The 14,875-nt window shown below is 50.2% G+C and overlaps 1 protein-coding gene across 4 annotated transcripts in view; it reads right to left on the bottom strand.

Annotated features, from left to right (window-relative positions):
- The window catches only part of LOC146869663 (zinc finger CCCH domain-containing protein 11A-like), a 216,049-nt gene that overhangs the window by 125,687 nt on the left and 75,487 nt on the right, over nucleotides 1-14,875 (bottom strand). For all 4 annotated transcript variants that reach the window (XM_085609715.1, XM_085609699.1, XM_085609748.1 and 1 more), the window contains 2 exons: nucleotides 1,006-1,129; nucleotides 399-641 (listed from right to left, as the gene is read on the bottom strand). In XM_085609715.1, the coding sequence (XP_085465841.1) occupies nucleotides 399-641; nucleotides 1,006-1,129 (367 nt within the window). The remainder of the gene's footprint in view (nucleotides 1-398; nucleotides 642-1,005; nucleotides 1,130-14,875) is intronic.

Here is a 14,875-nt window from a genome sequence, read left to right as displayed (position 1 = left end):
GATCCATTATGGCTTTCATACACATTCCTACCTTTAACGGGAAGAAGGTTGAAAGCACAAACAATAGCAAAAATAGGCTAGGTCCCAGTAAAATGCCAATACTTTTATTTAGTTGTTATCCAGTTTTAACACTTCTAGGCATTGTAAATAACTGATGTTAACGTTAAGCAATATAATGGCGCTTAATTTTAGCAAACTTGGAAACATTAAAGACTAAGTTGGCTTGGACAGAATTCAAACACATGACTACAAGATCACACAGGTCACCAGCGAGCGCTTAACTTGCTCAACAACCTTTGTGGCTAAAGGAAGAAGTCCTAACAAATGAGGAGTCAAAAGCTCGTTCACATCATCAGTTCACATAAGCACGAAAGACAATAAAAGCAAGAAATACCAACCATCATCTATGTCACCATTGTCACCGTTTTGGTGGTTTTTGTCTTCGTCATACTCATCATCATCATCATCACTCTCATCATCATTGTCATCAGAAGCATTTATAACAACAGGCGGATGTGTGGGACTTGGGAACTTCCCATTTTCCACTTTTATGACTCCACGGATCTGCGGAGAGGTGTTCTGCAGGGGAGACCTTTGGGACTTCATGGAGTCTTCCGCAGACTCTGGCTTGATTGTTAGAGCTATTAAAGAAAAACACCACATCTTAGAGCATCCACCAGAAGAATATTGAAGAAACTCACAGGTCCTCCAAGAAACACTGTCCCTTCTCAATCTCATCCTATGATTTTATACCATTTCTGGGAAACAACATCGCAGTAGCTACACTGCCCTATTTCTTTAAATCAATTGCTGAAGATCTTGCTAATGCAGGCAGCGCCAGGGAAGGCCAACGGATACAGTACTAAGCACTTCTACCTCCCTATACCACAGACTCAGACAGAGTGGAGTCCCATCAACCAAGAAAATTACAGCTTAGACACTGCAGTTACTCTAGAGGCAGATCAAATTAATTTTACATTGGGAATAGAATAAAGAATCACAAACGTTTGCTTGGCGGTAAGAAGGTCCCGTCCACATAGCGACCGTTGGTGTGATTGTAAGCACAGTTCGCCTTCTGGCACCCTGAAATTTGTTTCTCCCAGAAGCATGGAATCACACTGCGAGTTTTCTATAAAAAAAAAAAAAGAAAAAAAGATTACTTTCCATCCACTCTACTGAACAGAAGGGACCCTCAGAAATGCAAAGACAAAAATCAGGGATGGGTGGAACTTGAAAGAAAAAATAAATATCCTAGGGAGTGTAGAGGCAGTGTAAATTTTAGTTTCCAGAAATGTACACCAACTCCTAATACACAAAGTACTTCAACAATTCCATATATTCTTCTCAAAATGTAGCACACACTGCTCTAGTACAACCACTCACACACTGGCAGTCAGGAACCCCATTTGTAAAAAAGGAGTCATTCTTATCAGTAAATCCCCGGAACAGCAGACAGCCACTGCAAGGCTATTTGCAGTTGAATGTTTTGCTGGTAGTTGCGGCACACTAGTGCTCCTTAAAGTAGAAGATCGACTTGGAAACCTTGAAGGACACACAGGATCAACTATCATTTGATTCTTCAGGATGCCCTCTTTAAAAATGTAAGGGATTGCTTACTTTCCCTGGGGCAGGAGTACCTCAAATGGAATAAAATGCATTTCATTAGTCGTTCTGCTTTCTAAGGGTATTGTAGTGACCATCCCTCCCACATAGAGGCCTCTCACCAGCAGCCAGTAGTAGACAAGCAGACATACAGTTGTCTCACCACCTAAATGAGCTCTTCAGCACCGCTTGCCAAGTGGTTAGCCACTTTCACTCATCAGGGCAACGGTCGATCTGGTCTGCCTTTTATTGGAAATTATGATACAGCTAACTAGGTGCCTGGCAATGGTGTCTTTGGGCCAGTGCCTGCCCTGTTCGAGATTGCCCAAAAGCCACAAATAGTTGAGATGTAGACCTCAGTCACTCAATTCAATAAGGGAACCGGAGATATTAATTTTCAAATTTTCAGTAGGAATAACTTCCAAGAAGTACAATGATAGTGTATGGACTATGGACCAGGACTGAGGCAACATCTGAAGCTGGCCGCGAAGCAGCTCAGGTCGGATAGGTAAACCAGGTTCGCCCTGGTCAAAAATGTACTTTCTGACTTAGTCCTTTCAGTTACAATCTATCACAGGGCTACGCTTCTAAACCCCTGAAGACGTCCAGAGAATCACTTGGAGACTTAGAAGGGGCCAAGGTAGAGGCCATAAAGGGTCCAGGCACCAATGGGCAGCTGACAGTTGCACAAAACGCCTCAATTAGCTTGTTGTACCCCTGTTGCTTGAAGAACAAGTTACTTACCTTCGGTAACGATGTATCTGTAAGAAACATTAGTTAGTTAGATTCCTCACCTTAGAATATCCCCAGGCGTCAGACTGGATCCGGAAGATTTTTCGTCAGCAATACCCCTTGCGCGTCGCTAGGCGTCGTCTGCGGCTCCGCGTCCGGCGTCGGCGTCGTGCGCCGGGATGACGTCGGAGTACTTAGACGCCGCCCTCGCGCGCTGACGTCAGTTCTTGTACATAGCCTTCCGCGCCAGGAACGCAGAGCCATGCAAAGACCGACACTGGTGCCAAAAATAAAATCTAGGGGCCTGAAAAGGATAACCTTAACCCTAGATGTCAGTTCGCAGAACGGGGAGGATGGGTGGGTCGGTGAGGAATCTAACTAACTAATGTTTCTTACAGATACATCGTTACCGAAGGTAAGTAACTTGTTCATCTGAAAGAAACACGTTAGTTAGATTTCTCACCTTAGAATAGATACCCAAGCAATACCATCCCCGGTGGTGGGTCTGCGAACCAAGATCACACCAGAAAGTCCTGGAGGACAGAACGGCCAAAGAAGCCATCCCTCCGGACTTGGCTGTCAAGGCAATAATGCCTGGCAAACGTGTGTAGCGAAGCCCACGTTGCCGCCTGACAGATGTCCTGCAAAGGGACACCCCGTCCCAAAGCAGTAGTAGCCGCTGTGGCCCGAGTAGAATGGGCGCACAGCCCAACAGGAGGGTCCTTTTTAGCCAAAGAGTAAAAAATTTTGATGCACAAAACGACCCACCGAGAGATGGTCCGTTTGTGCACAGCTTTCCCCTTCTTAGCACACACGTATCCAACGAAAAGTTGGTCGTCCACCCGGAACTGCTTAGTGCGGTCCAAATAAAAGGAGAGCGCACGTTTTGGGTCCAGACGGTGGCGCCTCTCTTCCTCTTTGGAAGGATGCGGAAAGAAGGTGGGCAAGGTGACAGACTGCCCAAGATGAAATGGAGTCACCACTTTCGGAAGAAAGGAGGGACGAGGCCGAAGGACAACCTTGTCAGGATGAACAGACAGAAAAGGAGGCTTTGAAGACAAAGCCTGGAGCTCACTCACCCGTCTAGCCGAGGTGATGGCTACCAGAAAAGCAGTCTTAAGAGTTAGAAGACGAAGAGGACAATTGTGAAGAGGCTCGAAGGGAGCGCACATCAGGAATGTCAAGACAAGATTCAAGTCCCACTGAGGCATTACAAAAGGGACAGGAGGGAACGTGTGAGTAATGCCTTTTAGAAAGCGTGTAACTACAGGGGACTTGAAAAGAGAAGGCTGATCAGGAAGCCGTAAGAAGGCAGAGATGGCAGCAAGATAACCTTTCAGGGTGCCCAGGGCAGAGCCCTGCCGGGCCAAAGAAAGAAGAAAGAGGAGAACCTCAGAAAGAGGGGCGGAAAGGGGATCCACAGCCTTTGCTGTGCACCATGCCACAAATTTGTTCCACCGGCAGGCGTATACCGTCTTTGTGGAGGGACGCCTGGCTGCCAGAATGATATCACAGACTTCAGGAGGCAAGTCAAATGGCATCAACTGCCGCCGCTCAATCTCCACGCATGGAGGTGGAGGCTGGACAGGTTCGGGTGGAGGACCGTCCCCTGCTGCTGCGACAGAAGATCCTCCTAAAGGGGCAGACGTATCGGAGGATCGGTCAACATACTGAGTAGCTCGGGATACCAGTACCTTCGTGCCCAATCCGGAGCCACCAAGATGACTTGGGCCCGGTCGTGCCTGATCTTCTTCAGCACTCTGGGCAGAAGTGGTATAGGCGGAAAGGCGTACAACAGACCGCAACTCCACTCGTGACGAAAAGCGTCGCCGAGCGAGTGCCGCCTTGGAAATTCCAACGCGCAGAACTGCTGACATTGCGCGTTCTCTTCGGTGGCGAATAGATCTAACCAAGGCTCTCCCCACTGCTGAAAGAGACCTTGCGCCACCTCGGAGTTCAGACGCCATTCGTGATCCATCATGCACCGGCGGCTGAGTTCGTCTGCTCTGGCGTTCAGAGAGCCCGCCAGATGTTGAACCACTAGGGTGACGCCCTGGTGTTCCAGCCATGTCCAGAGGCGCAGAGCCTCCTGACAAAGGGTCCACGACCCCACCCCGCCCTGCTTGTTGCAATACCACATGGCGGTGGTGTTGTCCGTGAACACCTGCACGACACTTCCCCTGACAGAGGGAAGGAAGGCTTTCAGTGCAAGTCGGATCGCTCTCGACTCCAACAGGTTGATGTGGAGACGAGACTCCGCCGGAGACCAGAGGCCTCTGATCTCCGCCTCTCCCATATGGCCACCCCATCCCAGGAGGGACGCATCCGTCACTACGACATGCTCCGGTTGGGGAAGGGAGAGGCTTCTACCCAAGACCCAATCGCGGTCCGTGAGCCACCACTGCAACTGCTGTGCAGTGCCCTCCGAGATCAAGACATGGTCGGACAGGTTTCCGTGATGCTGGGCCCACTGAAACTTCAGGTCCCACTGCAGAGCCCGCATGCGCCGCCTGGCGTGATGCACTAGTAGGATGCAGGAGGCCATCAGCCCCAGAAGCCGCAACACTAGCCTGACCGAAACCCAGGATAGAGGCCGAAAGATGGGAATCAGGGCCTGTATATCCCGGACCCGCTGTTCCGGCGGATAGACCCGGAACTGCGCCGAATCGAGAACCGCTCCGATGAAAAGGAGCTTCTGAGAGGGACTCAGGTGTGACTTCAGCACGTTGATGGAAAACCCCAGCAAATGCAGGAGATCCGCCGTAGTCTGGAGGTGGGAGACGACTGCCTGGGGCGAGCCCGCCTTCAACAACCAGTCGTCGAGATAGGGGAAGACTGGAACCCCTGATCTGCGCAGATGAGCTGCGACCACCGCCATCACTTTCGTGAACACCCGAGGGGCACTGGTGAGGCCGAAGGGGAGCACGGTAAACTGAAAGTGCTCTTGGCCCACCGTGAACCGCAGGTAACGCCGGTGGGCCGGCAGGACGCGGATGTGGAAATATGCGTCCTGCAAGTCCAACGCTACCATCCAGTCTCCGGGGTCTAGGGCAGCTAGAACCTGAGCCAAGGTCAACATCTTGAACCTTTCCTTCCGGAGGAAGGCATTGACGTTCCGAAGGTCCAAGATAGGGCGCAGGCCCCCTTTGCCCTTCTTGGGAACCAGAAAGTAGTGGGAATAACAACCACGACCCACTTCTGGACTCGGAACGCGCTCGACGGCCCCCTTGGCCAAGAGGGCCGAAACTTCCTCGTGGAGGAGATTCAAATGATCCCCCGAGATACGGTGGTGCTGCGGTGGCATGGCTGGAGGGGTCGTCTCGAAGGGGAGGGAGTAGCCCCTTCAGACGATTTGCAGCACCCACCTGTCCGATGTGATGGACCGCCAGTGGAGCAGGTGATGGTGAACTCTGCCGCCCACTGGCGTGGAATGGGCCTGAAAGCTCGGACTAGGAAGGCTTTGAGGCGGATGCTGCCGGGGTGGATGTGGGCTGACCTCGTCGTCCTCCAGATCCGCCTCGGCGGAAACCACGTCCGCGCGCAGGTTGGTTCTGCGGCTGGTGGCTAGGCGCACGTGAGGAGGCACCCCTCCTTGGCCACGAAAGGGGCGAAAAGCGGAAGATTGCGACCGCGGGGCCGAGAGGCCCAAGGACTTGGCCGTAGCCCGGGAGTCCTTAAAGCGGTTCAGGGCACTGTCCGCTTTCTCGCCAAACAGGCGAGTGCCATCAAACGGCATGTCCATGAGAGTGCTCTGGACATCGCCTGAAAATGACGTGGACCGCAGCCAGGCGTGACGTCGAAGCGCCACTGTGGTAGAAATGGCCCTACCCAGCGAGTCCGTGGTGTCAAGCCCACAACGTATAGCATGTCGCGCGGCATCCCTCCCATCGGCCAAAGCCTGGGTAAGTCGTGTCCGGACCTCCTCCGGACACAGGGGCAGCGCGTCCTCCACCGCATCCCACAGAGAGTGGGAATAACGGTCCAAGAGACAAGCGGTGTTCAAAGACCGCAGGCCCAAACTAAGGGAAGAGAACAGCTTCTTGCCAAACTGTTCTAGTCTCTTGGAATCCCGGTCCGGCGGGGCGGTCGGGAAAGAGGATTGGGAGGTGGAGGCCTGGATAACCAGGCTCTCAGGGGTAGGGTGTTGGGACAGGAAACTGGGGTCGCCCGGAGCAGGGCGGTGGCGCCTGGCGACGTTCCGGTCCACAGGAGGAACTGTGGAGGGCTTGGACCAGGTGCCCTGTAGAACGTCAATGAGGGCCTCATTGAATTGTAGCAGAGGCTCAGTGGAGCTTGCTGCAGACTGAAGCACCTCGGTAAGGACGTTAGTCCTCACAGCCACGGCAGGCAGCTCGAGCCCAAGGGCTGCGGCCGCCTTGCGCAGCACCACAGAGAAAGCAGCGCCCTACTCCGAAGCCACAGTCGGAGGAGAGACAAATCCAGTGTCTGGAGAGGTATCCAGGCCACTGGCCTCCCCCAGTTCATCTGCCCAGTCCTGAGACAGTTGAGCCTGAGCGGCCATAGGATCCTCAGATCCCTCCCAGTTGTCCCCATCATCCGACTCCTGGTATAAAGGAGAAAGTAACGGAGCCGGGCGGTAGACATAGTGTGTCTCTAGCGGCGTCGATCTCGGCGTCCATCGACGCCGGACCGGCGCCGGGCCCGGAGTGGGACTGAACTGGGGCTCGACGTCGAGCGGAGTCGACGCCGGCGGAGGAGGCGTTACGAGGTCGACCGGCATCGACGGGGACTCGAGAACGGGTCCCTCGGGCGCTTGCGGCGTCGAGGCCGGAGCCGTCAACGGCGCCGGGCCCGGAGCCACCGGCAGGCAAGGCAGCCCAGTCGGGTCCGCGGGGCCCGAAGGCGCACCAGCGGGCGTCGACGGCGGAGCCAGGTTCCTCATGGCCGAGAGGAAGGCACTGACTTCCGCCGGCGTCGCGTTAGTCCCAGGGACCGGAGGGTATGGGGACGGGCGCGGCGCCTGCGGCTCCGCCGGAGCCGCGGGGGTGGAACCACCCTGACCCTCGGCCGAGTCGCGCGACCGGCGAGGGGAGCCCGAAGAGCGATGTCGCCTCTTGGACTTCTTGGAATGCTGCGACTTACCCAAAGACTTGGATCCCGACGACCGATGGTGACGTCGGCTGCGGCTCCGCGACCGATCCTTGGACCTCCTCCTGGACCGGGATCGAGAGGCGCGCGGAGCCGAGTGGCGAATCTCGAGAAGCTTACGGGACCGCTCCCGTCTAGCCTTCGAGGTCAGGGCCTTACAGTCCGAGCACGACTCCGCGTCGTGGTCGAGGCCCAAGCAGTACAGGCACCGGCGGTGATGGTCCGTAACCGACATCAATCGGTTACAGTCCGTACAGGCTTTAAACCCAGGCATCCTACCGGCACCGGTGTCGAGTGACAGGATCAAAAAGGATCAAAAAGTTAGTCAAAAATTGACTAAAGGGGTAGCTCTCCCGGATCTGCGCGTACTGGCGCGGAAAAAAGAAGAACTGACGTCAGCGCGCGAAGGCGGCGTCTAAGTACTCCGACGACGTCATCCCGGCGCACGACGCCGACGACGGACGCGGAGCCGCAGACGACGCCTAGCGACGCGCAAGGGGTATTGCTGACGAAAAATCTTCCGGATCCAGTCTGACGCCTGGGGATATTCTAAGGTGAGGAATCTCACTAACGTGTTTCTTTCAGATCAGGAGGTCATCCTTATGACCCTTGGAATTTACTTCTTAGTCCAGAGAACAAAAAGAGCAGGTCCTGTCCTTTGGGGGTCCTCTCAGGACATAGAAATGAGGTAAGTCTCTTCTGTTCTTACTCAGGCCAGGGGTGTTCTGAAGTGGAAGCCTAGAGATTGAACCAGCTAGTGGGTGGGAAAGACTCCTGGACCCATCCTAACCATTGGGTCAAAAGTTCCACTAAACGTGGCAGTGAGGGATGGGTGTGGGTGTGTGTTGGGGCAGGGAGTACTATGGTAGCCCTAGTGTCTTCTCACATACATATCCCACCAAAATGCAGTTTGAAGCAGCCACTATACCCCTAATAAACCCAGAGACAGGCAACTGGTAGGACAAACATCAACTAGACCGAGGATACGCAAGAAGTGTCTTGGCAACCTGTTCTCTTCCTTTCAAGAGCCCCCCAAGTGGTATTTGTGAACCCAACAGACCTGTCAAGCAGGATTTGACATGAAGTTAAAAAAATGATGCTCACAGCCACCAACCTTCAAATTCTCTGAGGCTCAGATGAGCTATCCCCTGCCCATTCAGGTCCACCTTTTAATCAATCACAATGATCCATTGTGTAGATCGTGGGAGGAATTTCATAACTTTTCCCAACTTATTCAAATGTTGATCACTCGCTAGGAGAAGTTGGAGAACAAATGCCTCGAAGAAACTTAGGCAGGAAAAAGTTGACTTTCTAAAGGTTGTTTTTCATTAATATTAATTAAAAATTAAACTTCAATATTGAATTGGATGTTTAATAACTATTACAAATTGTAGTTTAATTATTTTGTTTAGCGTGTCCCATTCCCCAGATACAGTATTAGGATCGTAATCTGTAATCTGGTTTTCTACACAGGACAGCAAGTAAATTGTAGCTTTTGGGTGCTAGTCACTGCATGCATATGCTAACTTCACATTTCTACATGTCCTACTTATGAATACCATGCATGTTGCTTCATGGAATAAAATGCTTACATAGGGGGTGTCTTAATATTTAAAAGGGAGGTTTTGACCGGTTAAAAGGAGTTATTTTCAGAGGTCGAATTGCAGTTTTTACACGATTAGTCAGGCTACACAAAGAAGGACTAATGCCATTTTTTGTACTACAACTGAAGTGGATGGCACTCGTGATGCTGCCATCCACTGGTTAACGTCCAGGCCATGGGTACACTTTGTACAATATATGTGGGATTTAATGGCATGGTTAATTTGCCAATTAGGAATATGCCACTTCAACGATATTTAAAGGGGAGCACACACACTTTATTTTTTGCATAGGGTTCAGCAAAAGGCAAAAAATCTGAGGTGACCATACAGAAAACACTGTTTCCTAAACTTCCACTTTATTAGTCAGGGAATGCCTTATGTCCAGATTTAATTGACAGCCACATATGATGCAGAATTTCGTTCTACTGGACAGCCTAATCTAGGAATGTGGCCCACAGCAGTTGTGCCTACCTTTGCTTAAAATTAAACAAAACAAAAAGAAATTCCTCTTTGCAAATACCAGTAGTAAAGGCTAGCATTCCATTTCACATTGACTATGCTAACACAATCTATCTTGAATTTCCATACAAAATCTTACCTTGTCTGCAACTTGACCAGTGTTAGCGCGAGCAGTAGAACTTTATTTAAAAATCGGACGCGACAATGTTTTGAACACCAATATCCTTCTAATGAGGATCATGGTTTTTGTTCATTTACACAGATAACTTTTAGCCGAGAATATTCGAACAAACACGCAACACACTTGTGAGTATAAAGTTTAAATTTGTAGCCCAATTTTTCAAGATGGGCGAGTTGGGTACACACACGTCATATTCACCGCGTGCACACTAAGCACAGTAAGAATGGGCACATGAGTTTATAAACACGAGGGCATTTTTTCACTCACCAAATGTACACAATGCACAGTTTGATTGAATGCAAGTACAAAGTGACATAAACAGTGCATAATGTCTTTATTGTAGAATTGCTCCCTGATGAAGAGCAAGTAACGAAATACATTGGAGACTCATGACTATATGAATGAATTAACAATGTATAAGAAGAAAAACTGAGAAAATAATTTCAAATAAAAAGGAACTGATTTGTCGAATCCCCTTTGAATGGCTTGGTGTGCGTGTATATTAAATGTGCCCGTCAATAGCTACCCATGCTTGTATAAATAAACGACAAGGTTTCTACTTGGAGAGTACCCACCGGCGGGGGCGCCGGGATTAGGCACGGTAGGGCGTCAGACACGTCAGAGCTTCACTAGCGGTGTAAATACATTCCATGTGGATTCATTCTATGCATAGTCGCCTTTTAATGAATATCACGCAAATTGTCATGGTGATGGGTACATACGGTTTGTCCAGCATGTCCTAGGTGTTTCTATAAATATATATATTTTTAAAATAATAAAAAACAAAGCCCGGCCCCGGGGGATGGGGTCCCCGGAGCCATAAGTGGCCTGAGGAGGGGGGCAACGCAGCCCCCTCCTAAAGAATTTAAATTAAAAAAAAGGCCATGACCCGGGGGTTGGGGTCCCCGGGGGCGATTAAGGCCTTGGGAGGGCCAAATTTATTGTTTTCAACAAAACAAAATTAGGGTGCAGGCCCTGGGGGATGGGGTCCCCAGGGCCAGTAAATTAGAAAAAGAAGGGGGGGGGGGGGGTCACACAGCCCTCCTTCTTAAAAAAATTAAATAAATGACCGGCATCGCGCTGGAGGCCACGCCCCCTCCTTGCAGCACTCTGCTAACGCGCCCCCTGGCCAGTTGTAAGTTGGGGAATTAATTCCCCTTCAATACTGAGGGTCCCTGAGGGCCAACTAGCCCAACAGGTATCTCCAGTGTACGCCAGGGAGCTGCGTTGCAGACAGGTGTTCTGAGGCCACGCCCCTTTTTACACCTCTATGCAACGCAGCTCTGTGGCGCTTACTGGAGGTACCTATTGGGCTAGTTTGACCCTAGGGACCCTTAGGATTCAAGGGGACTTAATCTCTCAACTTAGAACGGCCACAGGGCGCGTTTACACAGTGGTGAAGGGAGGGGACGGGGCCTGAGGTAACGTGTGCAAACACGCCCTGTGGCGCGTTTTAAGTTGGGGAAATAATTCCCTTTCAATCCTGAGGGACCCTGGTGGCCAACTAGCCCACCAGGTGCTTCCAGTAAGTGCCACTGCTCTGTGTTGCAGAGAGGTGGTGCAGGCCGTGCCCCTTTTTACACCTCTCTGCAATGGCGCTTACTGGGACGTACCTAGTGGGCTATTTTGCCCCTAGGGATCCTCAGGATTCAAGGGGACTTAATCTCCCAACTAAAAACAGCCACAGGGCGTGTTTACACAGTGGTGAAGGGAGGGGACGGGGCCTGAGTTAACGTGTGCAAACAAGCCCTGTGGCGCGTTTCAAGTTGGGGAAATAGCCCCCAAGGGCCCTCAGGATTGAAGGGGAATTAACTAGCCCACCAGGTGCTTCCAGTAAGCGCCACTGAGCTGCGTTGCAGAGAGGTGGTCCAGGCCATGCCACTTTTTACACCTCTCTGCAACGCAGCTCTGTGGCGCATACTGGAGGTACCTAGTGGGCTAGTTGGACCCTAGGGACCCTCAGGATTCAAATGAACTTAATCTCCCAACTAAAACGGCCACAGGGCGTGTTTACACAGTGGTGAGGGGACGGGGCCTGAGTTAACGTGTGCAAACAAGCCCTGTGGCACGTTTTAAGTTGGGGAAATAATTCCCCTTCAATCCTGAGGGACCCTGGGGGGCAACTAGCCCACCAGGTGCTTCCAGTAAGCACCACTCTGCTGCGTTGCAGAGAGGTGGTCTAGGCCGTGCCCCTTTTTACATCTCTCTGCAACGCAGCTCTGTGGCGCTTACTGGAGGTACCTAGTGGTCTAATTGGACCCTCAGGATTCAAGGGGACTTAATCTCCCAACTTAAAACGGCCATAGGGCGTGTTTACACAGTGGGGAAGTGAGGGGACGGGGCCTGAGGTGACGTGTGCAAACACGCCCTGTGGCGCGTTTTAAGAGGTAGTTTTAATCCCCTGCCCCATTATATACTAGGGGCTTACAGAGGAGGTCATGCTGATCACAGGGGGACCCCAACGCATAGTGTTCCCTAGTGTATGTAGGTGTTTTCACTGTATTCTGAGTGTCTTTTAACATAGCACTGGCTCTAGGACTGGTTAGTCAGACTCAGTTACCACCAGTATCCGTCTGAAAAAGTTGAGGGTACAGGATGATTTTGCAACAAGGCTTCTTTCTGCGCTTTTGTTTGTTCTTTCTGCATACTATCCTTCTTCCTGCACTTTTCTTCGTCTTTGAGGACTTCTGTTGCTTCTTTCTGCATTTCTTTTTTTTCTTTCTGTGCGTTTTTTCTTCTTTCTTCACATGTCCTATCTCTGTAGGCATAGTTGGAAATTAGCATTTAAAAAACCTTTGAAATTCACTGAAAAAACCATAGGTTTCAGGGGCGTTATAGTTAGCTGGACTTTTCACTCGTACAAAACCATTGAAATTCCCCCGTTATAGTTAGTTCAGCTAACTATAACTTGCGCGCCCGCAATGCACTGCGGATGACGTCACATATTACATCACTCATTACATGGTCAGTGACATCACTCAAGTATGCCAACACAAAGATGGCCAACTGTGAAAAGACATGTCCACCTCATATTAGGCCACCTTAGGTGGGGTGGATGGTGAGGGGGGGGACAGTGGGAATTATCCGGGGGGTGGGCACGCCTACCCGACTTGCTAATTTTTCCCACCTGTCCAGGTGCCAAAGGGCCCTTGACAGAGTAGGCTTTCTCTTCTGTGAGGGAAGCCAGACTCGCATTTCAAAGGTTGTAGCTTCTTTGAAGCGCCCCTGCCTTGGAATGCTAATCAGCAGGTCATCATGTGGGAGGGGGTTATATCACCCTCTTCCAGAGCAGGCTTTGTTTCTGACTCCTGAGAGAGAAGGCTCTCACTCTTGGAGGGCACGCACTCGTAACTGGTGGCAGGCTGGCAGAAACCAGTCAGCCAACACACCAGTATGCAAGTATTAATAAATCCACCACTGAAATCAGTGTGGGTTTATCAATACGAGATGTTTGATACCAAACATCCCTAATTTCAGTGAAGCTATTATGGAGCTGGGGGAACTCATTTTCACTAGTGTCCAGCACAGGTTTTAAAATGGCTTCCTTGTTCACTTGCACTGGCAGTAATGGAACTTACCAGTACAAGAGCATTTCTGCTCAGGCAGACGTGCTCAAATATAATATAATGCACCCTGACTTAGGGCTGTAATGCTTGCTGTAGGGACTAACTTACAAATACTATATGCAGTTGTGTTAGGAGACATGGCACACAGGGTTAAGTGTCAAGTTGTATTTTCATTTAGGACTGCACCAAAACACGCACCCTACAGTGGCAGTCTTGCATGTGTTTGGTGAGGGCTCTCTTAGGGTGTCGCAATTAATGCTGCAGCCCTTAGAGACCCTCTTTAGAACCTCAGGCCGTAGGTACCAGGGGTACCCTTTACTGGAGACTTACAGAGAGTGCTAAAGGTATTGCCAATTGGAGGAAACAATTGTACAGTTTTGGCAAAGAGAGTTGGCACTGGGGACACGATTAGCAGGGACTCAGTGCACTTCCAGTCGAAATCCCATCAAATACCAGCCAATCAGTGGGGATGACCATGTTAAAAAGGGGCACTTTCATAAATCGCGGTATATAAAAAATGCAATAAATCGTTGTAATCTACTGCGATAGCGGTTTAGGGTGTGTAACAAGCATAACGGCTGGAAATGCCCTTGGCAGGTACTTTGTTGACCAAATCCGATAGGGAGCCGGTCTGGGTGACCCAACAGGACCAGAGGGATAGTTACCTGTTGTGTTTAACAGTCTCTAATCCATTTTAGTATCTTTAATTCAAACCATCAGAAAAATCAATGGAAGTGGTAATTACATAAGGGATACTTAATCCTGAAGATGCGGTTGCTGTGACAGATGCTGTGAGGTGAGCACAGTCCTGTGGGGGCCAGTCCTTGCGTCCAAGCATTGGTGGTCACCTCTAGCATCAGTACTTGGTCTTCTGCGATGTAGGGTCAGAGCAGGACAAGTTGGAACTGGTTAAATGGCTTTACAGCAACAGCGGTTCTCTTGGGGGTTTCTTCAGCGGTGCAAGAGACGGGTTTAGAGTCCACTCTGGCAACAATTCACAGGTCAGGACTCAATCTCCCAGTATGCACCAGTGTTCCTCTTTTACTACTTCTCACGCTTCCTGTGGTCACTTTTATTTTCTTGAGTCTCATACGTCAAAATAACTGAAAGAATAATGGATGAAGATCTCTCTGGCAACTTTATACTTATATCCCTCCTTACTGGTACGCTTAAGTTCCCCATAGTAACTACTAAGCATGGGGACCCACTCCAAAATTGCCGCCATGCATCCATCATGGACTTACTAGTCTCTTTTCTATTTCTGAAATTGATGCCTGTTTGGTACTCGAAAATGGCAGCCATGCATCCAACATGGGCTTAGTCTCTTTTCTATTTCTAAAATCGATGCCGGTTTGCCATTTTTTTACTTCAAAATAGCTGAGAGAATAATTGATATAGAGCTCTCTGGCTGTTTTACCCTTATTTCCCTCCTTAGTAACCCAAATATTGTCAATTCCTGTGATTTGAGTGATCGATAGAACACATAGATCTTGGGTTTCAATTTAAAAAAATCAATGTTGTAGTAATATTGTGGAGTGCCGGGGTACATCTGTCTGTCATGTCCTCTTTGCGACTGCTAGGATGCAGTCCTGTCTTGGTGCAACCTCCCTTTGTGCATTCTA

The sequence above is a fragment of the Triturus cristatus genome, chromosome 1_1 (assembly GCF_964204655.1).
Source record: "Triturus cristatus chromosome 1_1, aTriCri1.1, whole genome shotgun sequence".
NCBI classification, from domain to species: Eukaryota; Metazoa; Chordata; class Amphibia; order Caudata; family Salamandridae; genus Triturus; species Triturus cristatus.
Note: the sequence above shows the minus strand (reverse complement) of the source record. Positions and strands in the feature narration are given on the sequence as shown.